Source organism: Monodelphis domestica, chromosome 1 (assembly GCF_027887165.1).
Source record: "Monodelphis domestica isolate mMonDom1 chromosome 1, mMonDom1.pri, whole genome shotgun sequence".
Taxonomy (NCBI): Eukaryota; Metazoa; Chordata; class Mammalia; order Didelphimorphia; family Didelphidae; genus Monodelphis; species Monodelphis domestica.
In genome coordinates, this window is record NC_077227.1 from 565,959,516 (window position 1) to 565,984,952 (window position 25,437).

Here is a 25,437-nt window from a genome sequence, read left to right on the forward strand (position 1 = left end):
TCAGAATGGAAGGAATCTCAGGGTTTCCCAAGTCCATCACTTTCATGAGGTCCTAAAAGATTAAGGGAATTTCCAGACCCCAGAAAAAAGTGAGAGAGGCAGACTTCAATCTCATGCCTTCAGTTTCTAAATCTATTCCTCTTTCCATTACAACACATGGCTTTTCTAGCTAGTTTACAGCATTCCATTCTAGGAGCACATCTACCTGTATGCATGCACAAATACATCAAATTATCATCCCAAGGAACTTATGGTCTGCTTGCATATCTCCCCCGATTTTGCCTTCCTTCATGGCCCAGGGCAGGGACCACCTTTTACTAGAGGTCTTTTAGGATAGTCCCGCCACAAAAAGGAGATCCTTCCTTACTCAGATTCCTAAATCTCTTTCCTTTGTATTTCTCTCCTTCTCCTTGTTATCATCTCCCCTCGTTTCCCTCCCCAGTACTATAAGCTCCCTGAGAGCGTGGACTCCTAGATTCATTAGATTCTACCAAAACTCAGCTACAGAACTATGCTTGTTGCTGTTCAGTCGTTTCATTTGGGTCTGACTCTTCATAACCCCATTTGGGGTTTTCTTGACAAAGATTCTAGAATAGGTTGCCATTTCCTTTTCCAAGTCATTTTACAGATAAGGAAACTGAGGCAACCAGGGTTAAGTGACTTGCCCAATGTCCCATAGCCACTTAGGTGTCTGAGGCTGGATTTGAACTCAGCTCTTTCTAATTCTTTGCCTAGTACTCTATCCATTAAGCCATCTAGCTAATTAAATCTTTAGGAGCAAAGGGAGTTGGTATTTGTCCTTCATGCCTTCCTCGTCTCTCCCACACTTTTCTTTGGAGTCCTCTAGACATTAAGGTACGTATGGCAATGCATGGGTCAACTTCATCATCTCTGTGAACATCCCTGGAAAGTACCGTGCCAAGGTAACTGAACTTATCTACAGAGTTCAAAATTTCTGGAAGCTTCCATGTGTGGATGGATGGCAGAAAATTTCTGTTTTCATGATATTTATCGTCAGGCCAAAGTTAGCAGACGCAGTAGCCAATCGATCCATACTTTGTTGCTTCTCCGTCTCAGAGGCTGTGTTACAGGCACAATCATCTATAAGCAGAAAGCCACATACCAGTTCTCCCTCCACTTCAGTCTTGGCTTAAAGCCATTTCATGTTACATTTACCGTCAGTGAGGTAGCTGACTTTGATGCCTTTTGGTCCTCATCGCAGGCTTCTGAAAACATCATACTTAAGAGTATGGGAGGGAGCATCCATCCCTGTTTCACTCCACTGGTGACTGGGGCATCGCAAGAGCTTTGATCATTTTCCAGAATGTGTGCAAGCACGCCATAATGGAGCTGGCGTACAATACAATACTGATGAACTTCTCTAGACAGCTATGAAGATGGGATTAACTGTCACCTGCCCATTTTTAGATTTAATCACCAGAAGCGTATACAGCCGGCTTATCCTTAAGTGGGGAAGGTCTGTGACCCACGTGTGTGAAAGTGGGTGACAAATCAGAGGAGACTGACTACTCCTTGGGCAGTCCTAAGAAAAGTCATGGACTATGATTGGTCCACGTAAAGTGAGAGGAAGGCACAGGAAGTGATGAAAGGAATGGTCTTTAAAAGTGGCAAGAGCTTCCTGTGACGAGGCCTTTTGCCTTCAACTAGACCCTGGAGAAGCTCTGGCTGAGGACCTCCCTTCCCTGGCTTGTTTTGGAGGTACTAGACTGTGGAGAGGCTCCCTCGCCTTAGAGGAGGCCTTGTGGCTAAAACCCTTGTTTAATTTACCTCTGGGCCTCCTTTGCTGGGTCTCTGAAGCCCTTCCTGGTTTGGACCAGGCTAGAGTAAATATCTACTTTCTTTGATTTTCTTATTTTCACTCTTTCTCCCTTTGTAAATAAATTACCATAAAAAATCATTTGGAATTGAGTAATAATTCCTGGTGATCACATTCTTAAATATATTATCCAACCCTTTAATTTTTAACCCCTTACATTCTGGCCCTTACACAACCCAATTTTTCCATGATCTTCCCCAAATTCTCACAATTGACAGTATCAAAAGTCTTGTTCCAGTGGACAAATATTGAGCACAGACCTCTGTCCTCTGCTGTCATTTCTCCTGGAGCTGTCAGGCAGCAAACTTCAATATCGACCATTCCTCAGACATTTCTGAAGCCACATTAGTTCTTGAGTAGATGATCATCTTCAAGGTGAAAGACCAGCCTATTAAGGAGGACTCTGGCAAATATCTTGCTGCCAATGACTAAGAGAGAGACTCCTGTGATTGTCCCAGGACAACCTATTTCCTTTTCCTTTATAAAGATGGATAGTGGAGACATCCTTGATCTTCTGATGTTCTCTTTCACAAAGAGGGTAAGGAAGAGAAGCCTCTCTACAACTGTTTTCTCAACAGTGACACTCACAACCACTAGTGTTACTTATACATAATACTAGCTAGCATTTATATAACACTTTAAGGTTTGCAAAGACCTTTCCAAATATCTCATTGTATGCTCACAAAAATCCCAGGAGGTAGATGCTATATATATTAATGTGTGTACATAATTCTGATACGCTGTTAGTTCCTTAAGGCAAGGACCATTACATTTCAATCCTTGTATTCCTAGCATTTACCATACGAGGCATTTAAAATAAATGCTTATTGATTGGTTAATTGAATGGTTGTGTGTTCTATCTCCCTTTGTAGGTCCATTTTCTAATACAGTTCCTTGCACAAGGAGGTATTAAAGAAATTTCTATTGAATGAAGGAATGGATGAATGGATACAGTCATTTGAATTCCAAGAGACAGGGATGCTGCCCACCCTTACCGTTTCCATGTGCCAAGCTGCAGGAGATGCACGATCACCAGAGAACAACTGCCTTGATGGCCATCTGCTAGGAACCAGAGGTAGCTTAAGCCCTGAATCAAGCATCCAGGAAGGAGTGTAGAGAGAGTGAGCCATGCCCATAGATACTGCTTGGTGTGAAAGTAATAAACCACTGTGCAGAGACCTATAAGAAGAGGGGGAAAAAAGGATGAGTTAAGGAATAAAGAGGCCTAGAATTCCAAGCATCATTATGTCTCAAATATTACTTACTCCAGTGGAAATTAGATCACTCAATAAGTAAATTAAAAAGCAAAAGGCACAACATGCCCACCAACCGTGTACAGGTATCCCTTCCACATCCTCACTTTCCTCACTGAAATTTCGATATATTGTGGGAATTTTTTGGAAGTTTTGTGGAAGCCTCAGATGACACACAAAAGCCAACAGATAACACAAGAAAAACCTCAGAAATGCATAAAATAGTCTATGACCAAATACTTAACCCAAATTTTTCAATGGGATTAAAAAAAAAAACCAGTCTTCCCTGGTAAGAAAGAAGATATCAAAAATATTTTAATGGATTTCCCAGTTTGATGGGGTGCCATGCCCTATCTCCCACAATGTGTAAGGGATAGCTGTACTAAACACTTTTTTTTTCTTTCTGTGGTATCTATATTTAGAGCTTGAGGAAACACAAGAATGACAGTCCTAGCCTAGTCAAATATAAAAAGATCTTCATGAATTACTCAATGAATCACTACCTTACATTGATTATTCCCTATCTGTCTGTGGAACTCAAATTTTCCCTTCCAACATTAAGGAACTAGACATACCAGAGCTGGTGAACAAAATAGTATTTAATACTCCCTTCCCTAAAGAGCAAAGCATGCCTGGGCATCCCAGATACAATGAAGCAGTCTTAGAAATGTTGGAAATCCTAGTTGGCATCCTGCCTCCACCTTCCAAGAATAAAAATTCAAGAGTTTTATCTTTAGATATCATAGCACATAAGTTAAGTTGCACTTCTGTTCTGGTGCTCTCTTCCAAGGTGCCTCTTTGACAAGAAGGGGAACAAGGTTCTTCATCACGTTGTAGGAAAATAGCCATGAGGTACATGGCACACATTAAAGTTTATAAAGTATGTTAGCCACAACAACTCTCCTGGGTTACTAATGTCATTCCCATTTTGTAAGTTAAGCAACTGAGACTAAAAGGGGTAAAGTGATTTTCCCAGGGAGGCCACGGGGCCAAAAGATAGCAGAGTCAGGACTGGAATTCAATTTTCTTGATTCCAAGTTCACTAAACCACAATGTGAAGTAGGATTATAATATCAATAACAATGATAGTTTGATTTATAAAGCACCTACCTTGGGCCAGACATATTATCTCATTTGAGTCTCATGACAACCCTAGGAGGTAGGTGCCATGATTATGTCCATTTTACAGTTGAGGAAACTGAGACAAATAGAGGTTTAAGTGACTTGCTCAAGGTTATATGGATAGTAAATGTCTAAAGTTGGATCTGAATCCAGGTCTGCTTTACTCCAGCCTAGTTGCCTAGGATAAGAAATTATACGCACACACATTTAAATTATGTGGACAAGTTCCCTTCTCTTTATTCTCATTTATTTGGGGAATCTCTGGTCCAGTAACTTGTGGTATTAGCCAGAATTGGTATGGGATTCTGCAGGGAGAAGTTGTCATAGGAATCTAGGGGAAGGAGATCTTCTGACTGATATCATAGAGATCTCCCACAAGCTAAAGCATTGAGTTCAAATCCAGCATAAAGTCAGTGAGTGCTTAAAAAATGCTTGCTGATTTTATTTGATTCATCTGCTTGACTCCCTCACACTCTCCACAAGGACTGTTCCTTTGGAACCTTCTTTTCTCTCTAACTCTGGCCCTACCATCTGCATCTCTGCTGATGACCTGGCTCCTACTCTGGGAAGAGTGACTTTACCCACTGTGAGCTCCTTCAGTCCCTTTCTTTGCACCTTAAATCCTCTCTTTATGTGGGCCTATCCTTTTGGTCTTGGGCAAGGAAATTACATGCTTCTTTCAGATCTTCCTCATTTGTTAAATGAAAGAATGGAGCCTGAAGATCTCAGAGGTGGTTTCCAGATCTAGAAAGGGAAGGATCTAATCAGTTAATCCTATCATCTTCCCAACTAGTACAAAATAAAAAAGGAGATGAAATAATTTCCTTCAGACCACCTTTCCATGTGTATGTGCCTCAGCTCCAGCTAGCCTCTGTGTATACTTCCTGTAATTAATTAATAATAATTAATAATGAGGTATTATAGGGAAAAGAACAGTCAATTAGGAATGGAGCACCCTCATCTGGCTATTTTCATTCTAGTTCTTAGGCAATTTTTTCACCCTCAATTTCTTTTCCAATTAAGAGTCTTTTCTCTAACTTTATGGTCACTTTCTTTTCTCTGCCCACACATCATTTGGAGCCTTCTCTTTGCTACAGACCCTTAACCGTGAACCTGTTTTCTCTGGGAAGATGCTTAATTTGGGGTCTGGAAACTTGTTTTAAAAAATATGCTGATAATTGCATTTCAGTGTAACTAGTATCTTTTGGAATTCTGTTCGTTTTATTTCATGCATGTAAAAATCTTTTTCTGAAAAGGCAGTCGAAGGGCTCAGTAGGCTGCTAACACAGAAAAGGTTAGGAAGCCTTGCCCTAAGGTCTATCCATTCCATATCCATCATCCTTTCAATTGAACTAACTCAGGTCCCAAATTTAATTTTTCCTCTCTCCCCCTTCCCCAATGCATTCTGCTTGCTTTCTCTCTTTTTGCTAAGGGAATTTTGGAAGGAGAGCTATGTATTCTAATCCTTTTCCCAGGGAGATGAGTTTTCTCTCAGTGTGGACAGCTAACCTGGGGCCCAGCCATCCAGCAGCGGTGTAGGGAAGGATGGGGGTGGAAGGCATGACCGTAATCGAGAGCAGCCAGTGGCTGATAAACATGGCAGGGATAGCTGCCAGATGCTTGATGCAGAGCTGGAATCCAAAAGCATGTTTTGCTAGAGATAATATAGAGCATGAGTTTGTAACTTGCAGAAAGAATGGGTCGGGGGTGGGCAGTTGCTTTGGGAGAGAGGAGATTGCTTCTAGGCTCCCGGAATTTGCTTGTTTCCGGGGCACTGGGAGACTTCAAGAATAAGCAGGGGGGTGACGGATAAAGGAATGGGTGGGTTCCACCGTTTTGGGAGGGCGGGGGTTAAAACGAGCGGCTGCGGAGAAGTGAGAATGGTTATTTCATACAAAAAGGAGGGCCAGATCAGCAGCCTGAAGAGACTGGGAAGTCAGCACTCACGAAGTTTTAAAAACTAAGTTGGGAGAGAGTTTGCAAATACAAAAACGAAAAGGGGTGCTGGTTATGAGGGAAGGGGATTAGACTAGGCAGTTTGCATGCGAGGGCTCATGCATGACAATTAGAGGCTTCCTGCAAGCATGTTAGATATTACACGAACGGGGGAAGCTGTCCCAAAGGGGGGAGGGGAGGTTAAGAGCTGGACGCGGAGCCCCACGGTTAGTAACTAGGCTCTCCCAGCTCCCCGACTCACGTGCGCCCTGCTCCGCGGCCAGCAGCAGAGCGCAGATCACTAGGTATCCGGCGTGCATCCTCAACGCCTTCTCAGAGCGGCAGCCATCCCCGTAAGGACACCAACACTACTCAGGCGGGAACCAGGATTTCTAGGCGCGAGTCCCGCCCCCCAGCCTGGGAGCCCGCCCAGACCCCGACCCGCCTTTATTCCAGTTTTCCCCAGATTACAACCCCACTACCGGGGAAGGGGAGGAGAGAAGAGAGCGGAATCCTCAGCTTTGGCTCCAGCTAGCCTGAAGTAAGCGCACTCCCATCAGTCTCAGGACCCGCTCGAGCCTTTTTTGAGCACGCCATTGGCTGCGGGGTCAGAAGAGTGCTAGGACTGTGAGGAGGGGCGAAGGGTTCCACGTTGAGTAGGGTTTAGGGCAGGAACCTCCAGTCTTTGCCTGAAGGCCAGGGACCATAGCTAGTTCTGAATCTATGGCAACTGATCGTATTTATTAAGAGCTTAGTGTGTGCAAAGTTTACTGGAGTGAGGAAGACGGGTTCAGATCTTGCCACCATAAAATACTAGACGTGAAAAGATCTTCTTATTTTTCCATTCATATTACACTTTGATCTCTGCGCACTCCAAGTCACATCTAGCCTAATGGCAGTTCCTATTGTCCATCCCGCCCGCACACCTTTAACCCTCCTGTGGGAACTTGTCTTCAAGAAACTCCCAGAGGGAGCCATAGTCCCAGACTGAACAATAGAACATTAAGCGCTCAAAGAATATCCCTCTATAGGAGTGGTAGAAGTCAAGTCTTTAGTACCCTTTTTGGTGTCTTTGTTTCTCTTATAGTATTTAAACCTTTTCAGGCACCCTAGCCTCAGGCCACAACTTCTTTCCAAAACAGTCACTTGTTTCTCTTTGGTCCTATTCTCTAAGGTATAACTAGAACCCCAAGTTCTTCAGAAGTTCTTCAGAACCCCAAGTTCTTCAGTTCAACAGAAATTCCCATTTTAGGTGTTTTTCCAGGTGACTGCATCCCCAGATCCTCAGAGATGGGTGGCTCTGAGGAGTGGCCCAAGGGCATCATTTCCCTTCTCCTGAATAAAGCCCTGTTCTTTTATAACTGCTTTGTTGGTTTTGTGTTTTTTTCAAGGAGATCTGGAATGCTCTCCCTCCTGCCCTTTACCTCAGTTTCTTTCAAGACAGTGAAGATCCCTTGCCTTTACTCCTGTTAATGCCTTCCTTACCCAGATTACCTTCCAGTAACTATGAATATAATTTATATGCAGTTTATATGTTTCTCCTCTATTAGAAGGTCAGCTTTTTGAGGACAGGGCCTGTCTTTGCCTTTCTTTGTATTCCTGATGCATATAGTTGTTAACTTGGTAATAATCCAGAACTATCAAATAGTCAGAAAAACCAAGTCTTTAATCAGGATAGGGATAAGTCCAATATTTGATTCTTTACTCAGAGTCTGGCGCCACAACTTTTACAGGGTATAAACCCTGGACTTTGGGGATATTATCCCTGGTGCTAGATGACGACTCCAAGAAACAAAAGAATTTGGGGAACCTATATACCATTTGGGGGAAATCCAGGGGCAGGGAAAGATGATTGACATCACTATAGCTACAAAGGAAATCAGAGTGTTCAAACTACACCTACAGGATGCATCAATCTTGGGAAAGGAATCCTAGCTAGAGGCTGGGTATAAGAGAAGGGGCTGCTTCCAATGGATACTAAAGGATGGCCCCTGCCCAGGTGTGGATCTTCTTGGGAAAGGATCTGATACAATAAGGGAGACTACCTAAGACAAAAAGGATTTTCATTCACTCGAGGGTCCTTAGTCCCAAACTGCTAGCCTGGGATTCCCTTCGGAGTGGATACCCCATGGGAACAGGGAACAGGTACAAACGTTGAGCTCTCCAACCTACAAGCTAGTCCTGAAACCTGGGGTTCACCAGATCCCACTAGGCCACAAGTTTGGGGTTTCTAGATTCCATGTTGACACAGTCTGGTACTTAGTAAATTTGGGAAATTTCCACATAGAGTTTAAGCCTAATTTGAATCTAGGTTTCCACAGATTTGAGTAAAAGAAGGCTTATGTACTCATACTCACGGCGCTCTAGGTAACAAATTCAAGTTGGATAGAGGATTGCCTTTGACCTCCATAGAGGAAGCCATAGAAAATGAAGACAAAACCTTAAATAGATACCAGAAACTCATAAAGCACTCAGGACTCAGGAATTCAAAAGTAGATATAGAAATCAAAACTTTCAAATATCTCATAAATTTCCAGACATCAATCATATTTGGGGCTACTTAATAAGCAGTATTGCTTCTTGCTGGGCCTCTGTTATCTGAAAATCAACTCAAAAACAAAAAACTCAACTCACTTTAAGGCATCGTCACTTTAAGATCCTGAGAACTTCACTACATCTGAATGAAATTTATAATGCTTCTTTCCAGTCTGACCCTGATTACTTGTTCTCTGCCAGATCTGTTGTTAAAGTACATAATTTCATTACCTGAATCCCAGGTTTGAGCATGTTTCCTTGCTGACACATTTCCCTTCCTCTCTTGCTGGATGAATTCCCTGCATCTGTAGGGACAAATTTCTATTTACACTGTGACAACATTATTTTATAGAACCCCCAAATTTACCTTTGTCCCTTGGGAACTTGCCTTCAGGGGACTCCCAAACTGATCTTTGCTTTAGACTGAACAGTGGACCATCAAGCATACATTAAGCACCCTGTATAGGAGAGATAGAAATACCCAAACCTTAAGTACCATTTTTGTCTTCTTAGCCTCTCCTAAGTCACTCCCTGGTAGCTACAGCCTCTTGCCCAAGCCCCTTTGTAAACAAGTCAGTATGTCCTTCCTGTTCTATATTCCCCCAAAGTGCATTTAAGACCCCAAGATCTTCAGCTCATGATCTGTTCTTGTTTGTATCAGCATCCCTAATACTAATTTTCTATAAATGTTTGAACTCAGGACTTTGGCTTAACTTGAGTGGTGAGGCCAAATAAAGCACTGTCCCTCATAACAAAGTATTTAAAAAAAGAAAAAAGAATTAAAGAGAGACAAAATCTAGCAAAAACAATCAATATGTCACTCCCTGCCTCCTTCGCCCAATAAATCCAAAGAAAAACAGTACAAAATTTTAAAAAATGACCTTATTTGCAACATTTTGCACCCATGGACCAACCTCTCCACCTCTGCAAAAAAACAAGAATTCTTACATCTCTCTTCTTTATCATTTGTCTTCTTTGCAGTCAAGTTTCCTTTATAATTTCAAGATACTGTTTCTTTAAAAAATTTTATTTGCTTTTCAGTTTGTCAACATGGAATCTAGAAAACCTAAACTTGTAGCCTAGTAAGATCTGATGAACCCCAAGTTTTAGGACTAGCTTGTAAGTTGGAGACCCCAAAGTTTGTACTTGTTCCCTTGTTCCTGTGAGAATCCACCCTGAAGGGAATCTCAGGCTATCAATTTCAGACTGAATAATGGACCGTAAGGTACATGACAATCTTAGTTAGTGGAGCTAAGTATAAGCTGAGTGACTTTTTGCCTTAGAAGCTTGCCCACTGTACCACATCCCCCTTTCAGGGATCAAACTCAGGACCTTCAGCTTAGGAGACTGACGCACTGCCTACTGCGCTAAAGAGTCACTTGGTCTCCAATTTACAATCTAGTCCTAAAACTTGGGATTCATCAGCTCTTCCTAGGCTACAAGTTTGAAGTTTCTAGCTTTCAGGTTGACAAGTTCTAAATTATTTCTTTCCCACTGACATGGGCATTGTACCCCCAGAAACTCAGGCAAACTCAGGGAAACTCCCTTGCTCCCTTACATCCTCATGACTCTGAGCCTAAAAACACCCAATGACCCCTCTAGGGTCCTGAGATGATCATCCTCCTTTGATCATCCTCTAGATTAAGATGGACAGAGAGATGTACCTCCAGGATACACCTCGATTCTATCAGGCTACATCTCAGACATGTTTGTTCCCTAAAATTAAGGAATCTTTATGCCTCTAGGAAGACCCCAGTCAGATGATCACCCCACCTCACCAAATGCCTGGGTGACTAACACTCTCTGTTGTAAAAAGTATAAAATCCCCAGAACTGATGTCATCTGGGGGAACAGCCTATCCATTCATGCTGTCAATCCAAGGAACTGCTCCCCATCTTACTGTTCCACCTTGCTATCCTCCTGGCCATTCTCAATATTACTTCCTAAATTAATAAATTTCTCTTTTTGTTTTTAAGCTAAATTTGGAGTCTTGCATTCTTGCAAAAGGTATCCTTCCCAAACCCCAGGGGTGCACCTCTTTACCCCCACAACACCTCTCTCTCCCCTGCTCATTGAGAAAGAAAAACTCATTGCAAATATGTGTTGCCAAGCACCACAAACTCACTCATTAATCATTCCCCCCAGCCCCATTAATGCAGTGGTCTGCACTCTGAGACCACCTCCCTCTCTGTCTGGAAGTGGAGAACTTGTTTCATCATGAGTCCTCCAGAACTGTGCAACATTCAGTTTCAGTTTTTCTTTTTGAGATCCTTATTCTTTCATTTATTTTCTTATCATTGTGTACATTCCTGGCTCTTCTTACTTCACCTGGTGTGAGTTCATATGAAAATCTTTCCATGTTTCTTTGTACTTGTGTTGAATATTTTTTACTGAACAGCAATATTTCATTACATTTATGTACCAAATTTGTTTAGTGCTAGTTCTCCTATTTACAGACATCTATTTTGTTTTGAGTTCTTTCTACCATACACACCAAAAATAGTTTTCAAAAATATTTTGTACTTGCTTTTTGTCAATTAACTTCTTGGGATATATGGCCAGCAGTGGAATCTGGTCAAAGAGGATGGACTTTTTAATCATTTTATCTGAAAAATTTCAAATCACTTTCCAGTATGCTTGCTCTAATTCACTAACAATGCAATAGCATGCCTGTCTTTCTATACCCCCCCCCAATATTTACTATTCCCTTTTTTTTAATCATCTCTTCATTTTGCAGGGAATTATTATTTTGTATCTGAAATATGACCCTAGGTTGCTCTTATCTTTTGTGCCCTCAGGTGCCCTCAGTTTTGTGGTGAAAGATGTAGGCTGTTAGGTCATCCAGTGAATGGCTTGTTGGATTTGGAATTAGAAAGATCTGGGTTTGAATTCTGATATAGACATTTACTAGGTCTGGACTTGGGCAAGTCACTTACCCTCTCTCAACCTTGATTTCTTGTCTGTAGAATGGGGATAATAATAGCAAGTGTTATGGGAAGGAAGGATACCTTTTGGGGTTCGGGAAGGATGCCTTTTGCAAGCATGCAATGACTCCAAAACCTAGCTTAAAAACAAAAAGAGATTTATTAATTTAGAAAGAAATGTTGAGAGTGGCCAGGAGGATAGCAAGGTAGAACAGCAAGATGGGGAGCAGTTCCTTGGGAGGACAGCATGAAAGGAAAGGCTGTTCCCCCAGATGACATAAGTTCTGGTGATTTTATATTTTTCACAACAGTTAGTCACTCAGGCATGAGGTGGGGTGATCATACTGGGGTCTGCCTGGGGACATAAAGATTCCTTAGTTTTGGGGGACAAATAGATGTCTGATAGGATCGAGGTGTGGCTTGAAGGTGCATCTTTCTGTCCATCTAGAGGACGATCAAAGGAAGATAGTCATCTCAGGACCCTAGAGGGGTCATTGGGTGTTTTTAGGCTCAGAGTCAGGAAAAGCAAGGGAGTTCCCCTGATAATAGTTTGCCTGGGTTTCTGGGGTACAGTGCCCATGTCACAAGGACCCCACTGAGTCAGTTGTGAGCATCAACTAGGATAATGTCATGATTAAGATGATCTCAAGAGCCTAAATTATGGGTAGAAATATCCATTTATTGATTATATTAGGTTTATTGGTTAGGCCAGTATCATAAATGTTAAGTGATACAGTACTCCATGGCCCTCTAGAATGACCAGGGACTTGGAAACTGGGCCAAGCAGCTTAATAAATAGTTTTAGGAGCTCATTATTCAGCCTCTCCCTTGAACATCCCAAAGCTTTTCTAATGGGAGGATAACTAATTTAAGTTAGACATGATCAGATATTATGGGAAAGTAGCAGTGGGGTTTCAGACAGAGCTCTTTAGCTTGGAGGTAACTTCATTGTTTTCTGATGAGGTAGATAGATTGGGCTCATGTTAAAGACACAGGAAAGTTTTCAAGGCAGTGAATAGTTCTGGCTTGTTAGGGGGAAAATGGGGGGTTTTATTTAAAAGATTGGACTGGATTTTAAGATAGGGTCACCAAGAATTTAATTTATTCCAAAGAGATTTATTTATAATTTATTTACAAAATATAGAAAAAGTGAAGTTAGAAAATTAGAGAGAGGATAGGGTAAGATATCTAGCCTAAGCACTAGGCAATTTACTCCAACCCATGGCTCAAAACCAGGCAGGGGAGTTTAGTCCTTAACCTGAGAGGTCTTGGTCCTTGTAGCCAAGGACTTGGGGATACAGGGAGCCTCTCTCAAGAGGGTAGATCTCTCCTGAGGCTAGTCTCTTTAGAAATTCAGGAAAGGAGTCAGCTCTTTCACTTACCACACGTCAGTCCAAAGGGGTGAGATTTAAGAACAATCTCACCGCGTACAGAGTCTCAGGTCCTGGCAGATTTTTCCCCATCTTCCAGCTCCAAAGCATGAAGAACTGTCTCTCACAGGAAGTTGTAATTCCTTTTAAAGACATTTTCTTTTGCATCACTTCCTGTGTCTTCCTCCACTTTTTACATGGACAAATCATAGTTTAAAGCAGGGGTCCCCAAACTTTTTACACAGGGGTCTAGTTCACTGTCCCTCAGACCATTGGAGGGCCAGACTATATAAAAAAAATCTATGAACAAATCCCTATGTACACTGCACATATCTTATTTTAAAGTAAAAAAAATGGGAACAAATAAAATAATTAAAATAAAGAACAAGTAAATTTAAATCAACAAACTGACCAGTATTTCAATGGGAACAATGGGCCTGCTTTTGGCTAATGAGATAGTCAACATCCAGTTCCATATTTGTCACTGCTAGCCGTAACAAGTGATGCAAGTGTGCATCAGTTAGTCTAGATCTGGTTGGAGATTTTGGATGTTTCATTCTGGAAAAAGTTTGTTCATAGACATAAGTGCTGCCAAAGATGGTTGCCATTTTGAGTGCATGGTTCCTGAGATTAGGATATGTCTCAGAGGAGAGAGATGCATATAAATTAGGTAAGCTGTTTGACTTAAATGCGTCTTTCAGAGAGTCACAATTCTTCAGTTCAGCTAGTTCCATTTGGCAAATTGTATTCACATTTTCAATGTTAATCGAAAATGGGTTACAGAAAAGCTGTATGTCCTGTTCATGGGGTGAAGCTCTTTAAATCTGAATCAGAACTCCTTTTGCAACTTTTCTAGTGAATCCACACATGTTTATTTTGGGAATGCAATCAAGGGTTTTTCTGCTAACAGATTTTGAGTTAAGGGGAGATGGCAGAAATTTTCCTCCTTTACTTGTTTGATAAGGAGGACTAATTTTACTTCAAATGCTTTCACATATGATTGTGTATCACAGATGAGTTTCCCTTTTCCTTGGAGTTGCACATTGAAACTGTTGAGTATCTCTATTATATCTAACAGAAAGGCAAGGTGCCATTTCCATTCTTCATCATTGAGCTCTGATATTTCTTTGTTTTTTGAAAGCATAAAAACTGTAATCTGTGGAAGTAAGTCATAGAAATGTCTCAAGACTCTCGCTTGACTCAGCCAACTGACTTCTGTGTGGTACAGAACATCTTCATAGGCAATATTTAGCTCAGGCAGAAATTCCTGAAATTGTCTATGGTTTAGTGCATTAGCTCTAATGAAGTTAACCCAAGATACCACAATTTTCATAGCAGAGTCCCACTTCAGTGATTTACTACATAGCAGAGCTTGTTGGTGGATGAAGCAGTGTATGGCTATTGAATGAGAATGGCTACGCTTGTCCATGTCTTGGTTAATGCGAGCAATTACTCCTTTCTTAGATCCCAGCATGCTAGGAGCACCATCAGTTGTCACACTGGCTAGTTTAGCCCAGTCCAATTCCAAATCCTTCACAGTTTGGGAAAACTTTTCATAAATATCTTCTCCTATAGTTGTTCTTTAATGCTTTGCAGTGCAGCAAGCTCTTCTGTGACTTTGAAATTGTTATTTGTCCCATGAATAAAAATTAGAAGTTGTGCAGCACTGCCTGTGATGGGCCTGTCACACTTTGCATAGTTCCATCACTGCCACCACTATACGGAGCAGCAGTATACACAGTGCGGAATCCCCTCCCCCAGATCACTGCTCACCATGCTGACATCTTCCATTGTGCAGCCACATAATCCTTTTTGCGCCACTTCATTCTTGTTCAGCTACTCTCAGAACAAGGCGCCATGCAAAGGATTATGTCACTGGAAGTAGTACTGTTTTGAACCCTGGACTTCAATCCCCAGAAGTCCTTGCTCTAATTCCCAAGATGCTTTGTAACCTCACCTGAATTCCCACCTGGGCTGAGAGCAAATTACTATTTAAGGGGTCTCTGCCTATGGCTCGCTCTCTTCCTACTTCCGCTTGCAAGCTGGGGGCCATCAGTCCACAACGCCTTGACAGAGTCACGCGTGGTAGCCGGGGAGACCACAGAGTGGTCCTTGGCGAGATGTGACTGCCCACTCTATCCCCCTTGCATGACTTTTCATCAATGCCCCTTACCTATGAATTGACATGATTATTATTCCCCCTAGTCTCAAAAGAAATAATGCCAGAGCAAAACACCTGAATCCTAATTCTCCAAAACATCACCGAAAGAGCAGGCCCTCAAACCCAATCCCCAAAAGACTGTCATGGGTTAACTTTTACTTAGGTACATAATTCCCAGCAAAACCGTCGCTACAGATCAAGCCAAATATTTTCCCACATACAGAAGCCTATTCTCATGAAGCCAGAACACAAATCAATCATAGAGGCCCAAGCGATAAGTACAAGTACATCAAGCTTCAGTATACCTCAGTGACTTGATCACACAAATCAGTAACTCCCTAGAAGCCACCAGTCTAAATTTGAATTGTGTTCCCAGACCCCTCAGCCTCCATGATATGATTGTTGAATTGTCTTCTAAGAACTGCTGATTAATTATTTCATTTCATTAAAAGCAATACATAATTCTCCTTGATTGTTTGTAAGCTCAAAACTTCTCACAGGGTAATGAGAAAATTAATCCACCTGTGACAAAAATCATTTATCTTGTGTGCAACCTTTATTCTGTCTGTAATCACAATACAAGAATATAGATTGTTAATCAAGTGATTTGTTAAAAGTTGATGTATCACTTTTCCAATTATCTCTCTTTGATTTTGTGTATATGAGTGCCAAGAGAATGGGTATAAAAATAAAGATCAGACATCGGGAAAGTGAAGCAGCTGTCAGATGCAAAGCAATCCCATGGTTGTTATGATTAAGCTGTCTTTTGTTTGTTATTTTTGTTGACTGATTGTTCGCCACCAGTCCGGATACCCTGGAGTCTCAGGCAAGGGTGGACTTTGCCCATGACAAGCAGACCATCTCTCATGATGTAAGTGAAATTGAATGGGCCTCTCGGCCCTCCCAGGCACGTGCTTTCTTACTTGTATTTTCTTAAATTCTTAAGCTTTAATAAACCTCATAAAAATATAAACCTCATGAAAAAAATAAAAAAAAATATAAACATATAAAATATTTAAAAAATATAAAATAATATAATATATAAAAAACTTAAAATATAAAAAAATAAACCTCAAAAAATAAACCTCATAAAATATAATACTTCTAGCAGAGAGAAACTAATTTTACCACAGTTTGGCAATTTTAATCTTAACAATGTGAGCGATGCCACTCTTTGTGGCATTGCCACCTACAGTACTCCAGTAGCACAGGATGCATTTGCATCCTGTGCTCCTCTCACTGACCACCAATGAAAGAGGTGTCCCTTCCAGAAGTATGGTGGGGGCCAGATAAATGGCCTCAGGGGACTGCATGTGGCCTGCTGGCCATAGTTTGGGGACCCCTGGTCTAAAGCCTTGCTTAGGACTGCCCAGGAGGCAGTCAGCCAATTCTGATTTGTCACTCACATTCCACACACTTGGTCACAGACCTCCCACTTAATGATTAAGTGGGATGTTTACATTTTGATGATTAGGTCTAAAAATGGGCAGATCTCCCCACTCAACTTTTAAGTAGGTGTTTATACTTTTGGTGAATAAATCTAAAAATGGGCAGGGGTTATAATTTAATCTTCCTAATCAGGGGAGAGTTAATTCATTTCATTTTTACATTAAGGGGAGAGTTAAATTTAATCTTCACAGGCTGCCTTGGAAACCATTTATCCCAGAAAAGCTGCTTAGAATCACTCTTCAGAAGCTAAAGCTTCAAGGACTTTAGTCAGGAGCTGTATGGTATCCCCTCTACATCTAGACTCCCATGCTGCCTTCCCACTTAACTTTTCTGAAATTCAGTTTCTTCAGATGATGATGATCATCATCACTACCACCACCAACACACATAGTGTCTAAGAAGAGAGAGTACAGGATTGAGAATAGAAAGGATAGGAGAGATAATTAATCTAATTATTTCATTTTAGAGATGCTGAGGCCCAGAGAAATGAAATCACTTTTCTAAGGCCACACAAGTGTTTTGTAGCAAAGCTAGAATTTGAACCCAGATCTTCTGCCTCAAAATCCAGTGCCATCTCTGTCACAGGAGGCCATAAGCAATTGGTTCTATGGAAAGTCCTTGATCCTGAACTAAGAATTTTTGGTCCAGCTATTATTGCATGATGCCATTAGGGCAAATGTCCAGCAGATGGCCCCATTGGTCAAGACTTTTGTGCTTTTGCTGTAAGTTGTTTTCAGTTGTGTCTGACTTTTTGTAATGAAACTTGGAATTTTCTGGGCAAAGATACTGGAGTAGTTTGTCATTTCCTTCTCCATATCATTTTATATATCAGGAAGGGAGGCAAATAAAGTTAAGTAGCTCAGCCAGGGTCACAGCTCTATTAAATGTCAGGAGCCATATTTGAATGGGGACTCCAGGCTCTGCTCTCTCCCCATGGTCACCTCTCTGCACCTACCTTCCATTCTTTTTTTTTTAAGTTTTTAAAACATTATTTTATTTGGTCATTTTCATACACTGTTCATTGGAAACAGATCATTTTCTTTTCCTCCCCCAAACACCCCCCCCCCCCCCCCCCCCCCCGCTTCCCTATTCCCTAGCCTACGGGCCATTTGTCTGGGTATCACATGTGTCCTTGCTCTGAACCAACTTCCTTGTTGTTGGTATTTGCATTAGGGCACTCATTTAGCTTCTCTCCTCCATCATGTCCCCTCAACCTCTGTAGTCAAGCAGTTGCTTTTCCTTGGGGTTTTTACTCCCTCAGTTTGTCCTCTGCTTGAGGATAGTTTTTTTTTTTTCTCGTAGATGGCTGCAGGTTGTTCAGGGACATTGTAAAGCCATTACTGGAGAAGTCCATTATGTTCTCTTATACCACAATGTGTCAGTCTCTGTGTACAATGTTCTCCTGGTTCTGCTCCTCTCACTCTGTAACACTTCCTGGAGGTTGTTCCAGTCTCCATGGAATTCCTCCACTTTATTATTCCTTTGAGCACAATAGTATTCCATCACCAACATATACCACAATTTGCTCAGCCATTCCCCAATTGATGGGCATCCCCTCGTTTTCCAGTTTTGGGCCACCACAAAGAGTGCAGCTATGAATATTCTTGTACAAGTCTTTTTCCTTATTATATCGTTGGGGTACAAACCCAGCAGTTCTATGGCTAGATCAAAGGGCAGACATTCTTTTATCGCACTTTGGGCATAGTTCCAAATTGCCCTCCAGAATGGTTGGATCAATTCACAACTCCACCAGCAACGAATTAGTGTCCCTACTTTGCCACACCCCCTCCAGCATTCATTACTTTCCTTTGCTGTCATGTTGAACAATCTGCTAGGTGTGAGGTGATACCTCAGAGTTGTTTTGATTTGCATCTCTCTGATTATAAGAGATCTAGAACACTTTTTCATGTGCTTATTAATAGTCTTGATTTCTTTAACTGAAAATTGCCTATTCATGTCCCCTGCCCATTTTTCAATTGGAGAATGGCTTGATTTTTTGTACAACTGGTTTAGCTCTTTATAGATTTGAGTAATTAGACCTTTGTCAGAGGTTTTTGTTATGAAGATCATTTCCCAATTTGTTGCTTTCCTTCTAATTTTAGTTACATTGGTTTTGTTTGTACAAAAACTTTTTAATTTGATGTAGTCAAAATTATTTATTTTGCATTTTGTGACTCTTTCTAAGTCTTCCTTGGTTTTAAAATCTTTCCCTTCCCAAAGGTCTGACATGTATACTATTCTGTGTTCACCTAATTTACTTATAGTTTCCTTCTTTATATTCAAGTCATTTGCCCATTCTGAGTTTATCTTGGTGTAGGGTGTGAGGTGTTGATCCAAACCTAATCTCTCCCACACTGTCTTCCAATTTTTCCAGCAGTTTTTATCAAATACTGGATTTTTGTCCCAAAAGCTGGGGTCTTTGGGTTTGTCAAAGACTGTCTTGCTGAGGTCACTTACCCCAAGTCTATTCCACTCATCCTCCTTTCTGTCTCTTAGCCAGTACCAAATTGTTTTGATGACTGCTGCTTTGTAATATAGTTTGAGGTCTGGGACTGCACGGCCCACTTCTTTTGTATTTTTTTTTTCATTATTTCCCTGGATATCCTTGATCCTTTATTCTTCCAAATGAACTTTGTTATGGTTTTCTCTAATTCAGTAAAATATTTTTGGTAGTTCAATGGGTATAGCACTAAATAGATATATAAGTTTGAGTAGGATGCTCATTTTTATTATGTTAGCTCACCCCACCCATGAGCAATCAATGTTTTTCCAATTGTTTAGATCTAGTTTTAATTGTGTGGAGAGTGTTTTGTAGTTGTCTTCATATAGTTCCTGTGTTTGTTTCGGCAGATAGATTCCTAAGTATTTTATATTGTCTTGGGTGACTTTAAATGGAATTTCTCTTTCTAATTCTTGCTGCTGAACTGGGTTGGAGATATATAGAAATGCTGAAGACTTATGTGGGTTTATTTTGTATCCTGCAACTGCAAAAGTTGTTGATAATTTCGATTAACTTTTTGGTTGATTCCCTAGGATTCTTTAAGTAAATCATCATATCATCCTCAAAGAGTAACAGCTTTGTCTCCTCATTGCCAATTTTAATACCTCCAATTTCTTTTTCTTCTATAATTGCTACTGCTAGTGTTTCTAGTACAATATTAAATAATAAAGGTGATAATGGGCATCCTTGTTTGACTCCTGATTTTATTGGGAAGGCTTTGAGTTTTTCCCCATTGCAGATGATGTTTGCTGATGGTTTTAGGTATATACTGTTTATTATTTTTAGGAAAGGCCCTTCTATTCCTATACTTTCAAGTGTTTTCAATAGGAATGGGTATTGTATTTTGTCAAAGGCTATTTCTGCATCTATTGAGATAATCATGTGATTTTTGTCAGTTTGCTTGTTTATATGGTCAATTATGTGGATGGTTTTCCTAATATTGAACCATCCTTGCATTCCTGGTATGAATCCTACCTGATCATAGTGGATAACCCTTGTGATGACTTGCTGGAGACTTTTTGCTAGTATCCTATTTAAGATTTTTGCATCTATATTCATTAGGGAGATTGGTCTATAGTCTTCTTTCTCTGTTTTTAACCTGCCTGGCTTTGGGATCAGTACCATGCTTTTGTCATAAAAAGAATTTGGTAGAACCCCTTCTTGGCTTATTCTGTTAAATAGTTTGTATAGTATTGGGGTTAGCTGTTCTTTGAATGCTTGATAGAATTTATTTGTGAATCTGTCTGGACCTGGGGATTTTTTCTTAGGGAGTTCTTTGATGGCTTGTTCAATTTCTTTTTCTGATATGGGGTTGTTTAGGTAATTTATTTCTTCTTCTTTTAGTCTAGGCAATTTATATTTTTGTAAGTATTCATCCATTTTAGATTGCCATATTTTTTGCCATATAATTGTGCATAGTAGTTTTTAATGATTGCCTTGATTTCCTCTTCATTAGAGGTGAGATCTCCCTTTTCATCTTGGATACTGTCAATTTGGTTTTTTACTTTCCTTTTTTTAATTAGACTGACTAGTACTTTGCCAATTTTATTTGTTTTTTCAAAGTACCAGCTTCTAGTCTTATTTATTAAATCAATAGTTCTTTGACTTTCAATTTTATTAATTTCTCCTTTGATTTTTAGGATCTCTAATTTAATCTTCATCTGAGGGTTTTTAATTTGTTCACTTTCTAGTTTTTTAATTTGCATGCCCAATTCATTGACCTCTGCCCTTCTTAATTTGTTTACATATGAACTCAAGGATATAAATTTCCCCCTGAGTACTGCTTTGGCTGCATCCCATAGGTTTTGAAAGGATGTCTCACCATTGTCATTTTATTCAATGAAGTTATTAATTGTTTCTATGATTTGTTCTTTAACTAGCTGGTTTTGGAGAATCATATTGTTTAATTTCCAATTAATTTTTGATTTATCTATCCATGTACCCTTACTAATTATTATTTTTATTGCATTGTGGTCTGAGAAGGTTGTACTTATTATTTCTGCCCTTTTGCACTTGTTTGCAATGATTTTGTGCCCTAGTACATGGTCAATTTTTGTGAATGTACCATGTACTGCTGAAAAGAAAGTGTATTCCTTTTTGTCCCTATTTATTTTTCTCCATATGTCTACTAACTCTAATTTTTCTAAGATTTCATTTGCTTCTTTCACCTCTTTCTTATTTATTTTTTGATTTGATTTATCTAGTTCAGATAGGGGAAGGTTCAGATCTCCCACTAGTATAGTTTTTCTATCTATTTCATCCTTGAGCTCCTCTAGTTTCTCCTTTAAAAATTTGGATACTCTGCCATTTGGTGCATACATATTGAGTACAGATATTTCCTCGTTGTCTATACTGCCTTTTATCAGGATGTAATTACCTTCCCTATCTCTTTTAACTAGATTTATTTTTACTTTGGCTTTGTCCGATATCATGATTGCTACTCCTGCCTTCTTTTTATCATTTGATGCCCAATAGATTTGGCTCCATCCTCTTACTTTCACCCTATGTGTATCTACCTTCCTCATGTGTGTTTCTTGCAGACAGCATATGGTAGGGTTTTGGATTCTAATCCACTCTGCTATTCGCTTGCATTTTATCGGTGAGTCTTCTATTCGCTTGCATTTTATCGGTGAGTTCATTCCATTCACATTCAGAGTTATGATTACTAGCTGTGTATTTCCCAGCATTTTGGTTTCTACTCCTGGTCCTGCCTTTTCTTCTTTCACTATTTCCTTCTATACCAATGTTTGTTTATAGTCAGTCCCCCTAGATCCCCCCACCTTATTTTACTTCCCTTTCTACGCCCCTCCCTTCTTATTCCCTCCATTATTTTCCCCTGTAGTCTTTTTAAAATCCCCCCACCCTCTCCCTCCCTTGTACTGCTTCCCTCCCCACCAGTCCCTTTTTTGCTCTTCTACTCCCCTATAGGGCAAAAAATCTATTCTCTTCCCCAATGGATTGGATTGTTCTTCCCCCTTTGGGTCAGTTTCAAAGTACATAAGAGTTGAGTATTTCCTATCTGCAACCTCTTTACCCTTCCAGTGTATCGATGTTCTCCCCCCTTCTGCCATGAGCTTCTTTGTGACATATAAATTTACCCCCATTTGTTTTTTTCCCATTTCTTTTAGTCATAACCTCTTTTTTAGCTCTAGTCATGTATATATATATATATACACATACACATGTATATGTATTTATGCATGCATATATCTATATACCTGTTTATGTCTTGTCCTTTCATCCTATACAGTTTGTCACTGTTCCCTCTGAGTGTAATTCTTCTAGCTGCTCAGGTGATAGCAACAGTTTTTAAGAGTTACCAATGACCTCTTTTCTTATAGGGATACATATCATTTTAACTTATTGAGTCTCTTAAAATTTTGTTGTTGTTGTTTTGTTTGTTTTTCCCCCCTCTTTTTTAATTACCTTTTGATGATTCTCTTGAGTTCTGTGGTTGGACATCAAATTTTCTGTTCAGATCTGGTCTTTTATTTATGAATGGTTGGAACTCTTCTGTTGTGTTGAATGACCATACTTTCCCCTGTAAGAATATAGTCAGTTTTAATGGGTATTTTATTCTTGGTTGTAGACCTAATTCCCTTGCTTTACAGAATATCGTATTCCATGCCTTTCGGTCCTTCAGTGTGGATGCAGCCAGATCCTGTGTTAACCTCACCGTGTTTCCATGGTATCTGAATGGCTTCTTCTTGGCAGCTTGTAATATCTTTTCTTTCATCTGATTGTTTTTGAATTTGGCTATAATATTTCTTGGTGTTGTCAGTTGGGGATTAAATACAGGGGGTGATCTGTGAATTCTTTCAATCTCCATTTTCCCCTCTTGTTCTAGGATCTTGGGACAGTTTTCCTGGATAATTTCCTCTAGTATTATGTCTAGGCTTTTTCTTTTGTCGTGGTCTTCTGGTAGTCCAATTATTCTTAAATTGTCTCTTCTTGAACGATTTTCTAAATTGTCTATTTTGTGAATGAGATGCTTCACATTTTCCTCAATTTTTTCTTTCTTTTTGTTTTGTTTTATAGTGTCCTGCTGCCTTGTGAGTTCACTTGATTCTAGTTGTTTTATTCTGGTTCTTAAAGATTGGATTTCATCTCTGGCTTTTTGGTCATCCTTTTCCTTCTGGTCTGATTTTCTTTGAAGATCATCTTTCATCCTCTTTACTTCGTCTTTCATCTCTTTTGCCTCATCTTTTATCTCCTTTGCCTCATTTTCCAGTTGGTTGATTTTGGCTTTCAAGACACTATTTTCTTGTTTTAGTTCAAGTGCCTCTGTTTCCAGATGACTTATCTTAGTTTTTAAATTCTTTTCCCAATTGTCTTCAGCCTCTCTTAGTTGTGTTTTGAGTTCTTCCACAGCCTGTATCCAATTCGCTGGGATTTCTGGTTTATCGTTTGCTGATCTCTCCCGTTTTGTTCCATTTGCTGAGTAGTAGCTGTCTATTGTATTTTCTTTCTTCTTTTTCTGTTGTTTGTTCAAATTCACCCCTTCTTTACTCCCCATATTTGTCTGTGCTCTTGTTACTCTCATTTTTTTTTGTTTTTTGGGGGACTTCTATCAGTCTCCCCTCTTGGAGCTTTAACAGAAGATCTTTTGGTGTAGTCTCTGAGGGAGGATTGTTGGGGGTTTGAGCTTCCCTATCCTCTGGAGGCTTTTGATTGGCTTAATGTCCAGCAATCAATGAGGATGGGTGGGTATCCTGGGCTTTCCTGCATTCTGGAGACTTTTGATGGGCCTTCCATTCTTTTAAACAAAGGACTGCGGCAGATCTGAGGGCCTGGCTATTGCCAGTCACAGGCCTCCCTACTACGTGCATTCCTGGAGCATATCTGTTGCTGATGGCATCCCGACATAGGCAGGGCACTGGATTTTGAAGCAGAAAACCTTAGTCCAAAGACCTGGGTGGCCTTGGGGAGACAATTTCATTTCTCTGGCCCTGCGAGTTTATAAAATGAAGTAGTTGGATGAGATTATCTCTAATATTCCTTCCACTCTCGATTCTGTGCTGTCTCCCCTGGATAAAGTATGGTGATAAAAATGAAGCAGATAATGATGGTAGCTAACATATACATATATGTGTAAAAATATATATATATACACACACATCTATTGCTTGATGGTTTGCAAAACACATATGTATTATCTCATTTGATCCTTGCAGTAATCCTATTAAGCAAATGCTATTTTTATTCCCCTTTTGCAGATAAGGAAACTGAGGCTGAGGTTAATTAGCTTATCCAGGGTCACACAGCTAGTAAATATATGAGACATGGTTTTAACTCAAGTCTTCTTGACTCCCAAGTATGGCATTTTATCTACTAGTGGCACTACCTACTCGAAGACAGGCTCTGTGATGTTTATTATTTTTACAAATGGTTTGAGAAAAGGAATATAGTCAGCATGATTATTAAATTTCATTATAACCCAAAGTTGGAAGGGATACTGCACCAGAACCAGGATTCTCAATATTGAGGGGCTTGAGCACTGGGCCAAACAGAATTAACATTGAAGAGGAATGAATCTTAAGTCTCATCAATGGTCACCAGGAAACTTCAGAAGAATAAGAGATGGGAAGAATACTAGGTAGCACTTCATCTGAGAAAGGACTGGGGAATTTTAGTGAACTTAAAGCTCAATATGAGTCAAGGTGGGCAGCCAGGTGGTGGTGCAGTGGACAAAGTGCTGGGCCAGGAGTCAGGAAGCCTCATCTTCCTGAGATCAAGTCTGACCTGGGACTCTTACTAGCTGTGTGACCCTCTGCAAATCGCTTAATCCTGTTTGCCTTAGTTTTTTCAGCTGCAAAATGAGCTGTAGTAGGAAATGGCAAACCTCTCCAGGACCTTTGCAGGAAATATGGGGTCACAAAGAACTGGACACTACTGACTAACAAAAATGAGTCGACATAAATCAGTCAGTCTATATTAAGAAAGGCGAAGTGCCCCAAATGTAGGAGGTGATCTCTGCCTGGTCAGACCACTTCTAGAGTACTGTGTTCAGTTATCAGGCACTGCATTTTAGGATAGATAAACTGAGTGGAGAAGAGTGAAAGGCCTTGAGATCCTGCCAGGTAAATAAATGGATCAATGAAAAGCACATATTAATCACTTATAAAAGAACTGGAGACAAATAGAAAAGCAGACAATCTCTCCTCCCAAGGCATTCACATTCTAATCCCATTAGACTTTAGGTCATATAGGGGGTATCGATTTCAAATCAAAATGGAAAAGCCCATGGCTCTTTGGGTTCTCAATAGCCTCAAAGCTGATGGAGCAAAGCAGATGGTAATGCACCTTCTTTAATGACATTTTTATTGATAAAACCACACTGATCAAGTGTTG

General features: G+C 40.2%; 1 protein-coding gene across 2 annotated transcripts in view; it reads right to left on the reverse strand.

The window, feature by feature from the left end:
* The window catches only part of XKR5 (XK related 5), a 38,247-nt gene extending 31,708 nt beyond the window's left edge, over positions 1 to 6,539 (reverse strand). The window contains exons 1-2 of one of the 2 annotated variants that reach the window (XM_001381550.4): positions 6,410 to 6,539; positions 2,833 to 3,016 (exon numbers count right to left, since the gene is read on the reverse strand). In XM_001381550.4, coding sequence (XP_001381587.2) covers positions 2,833 to 3,016; positions 6,410 to 6,467 — 242 coding nt within the window. In that variant the 5' untranslated portion in view covers positions 6,468 to 6,539. Of the gene's footprint in view, positions 1 to 2,832; positions 3,017 to 5,721; positions 5,831 to 6,409 lie in introns of those variants that run through there. The other variant, XM_007476235.3, reaches the window with a different exon arrangement.
* Positions 6,540 to 25,437: the final 18,898 nt, after the last annotated feature.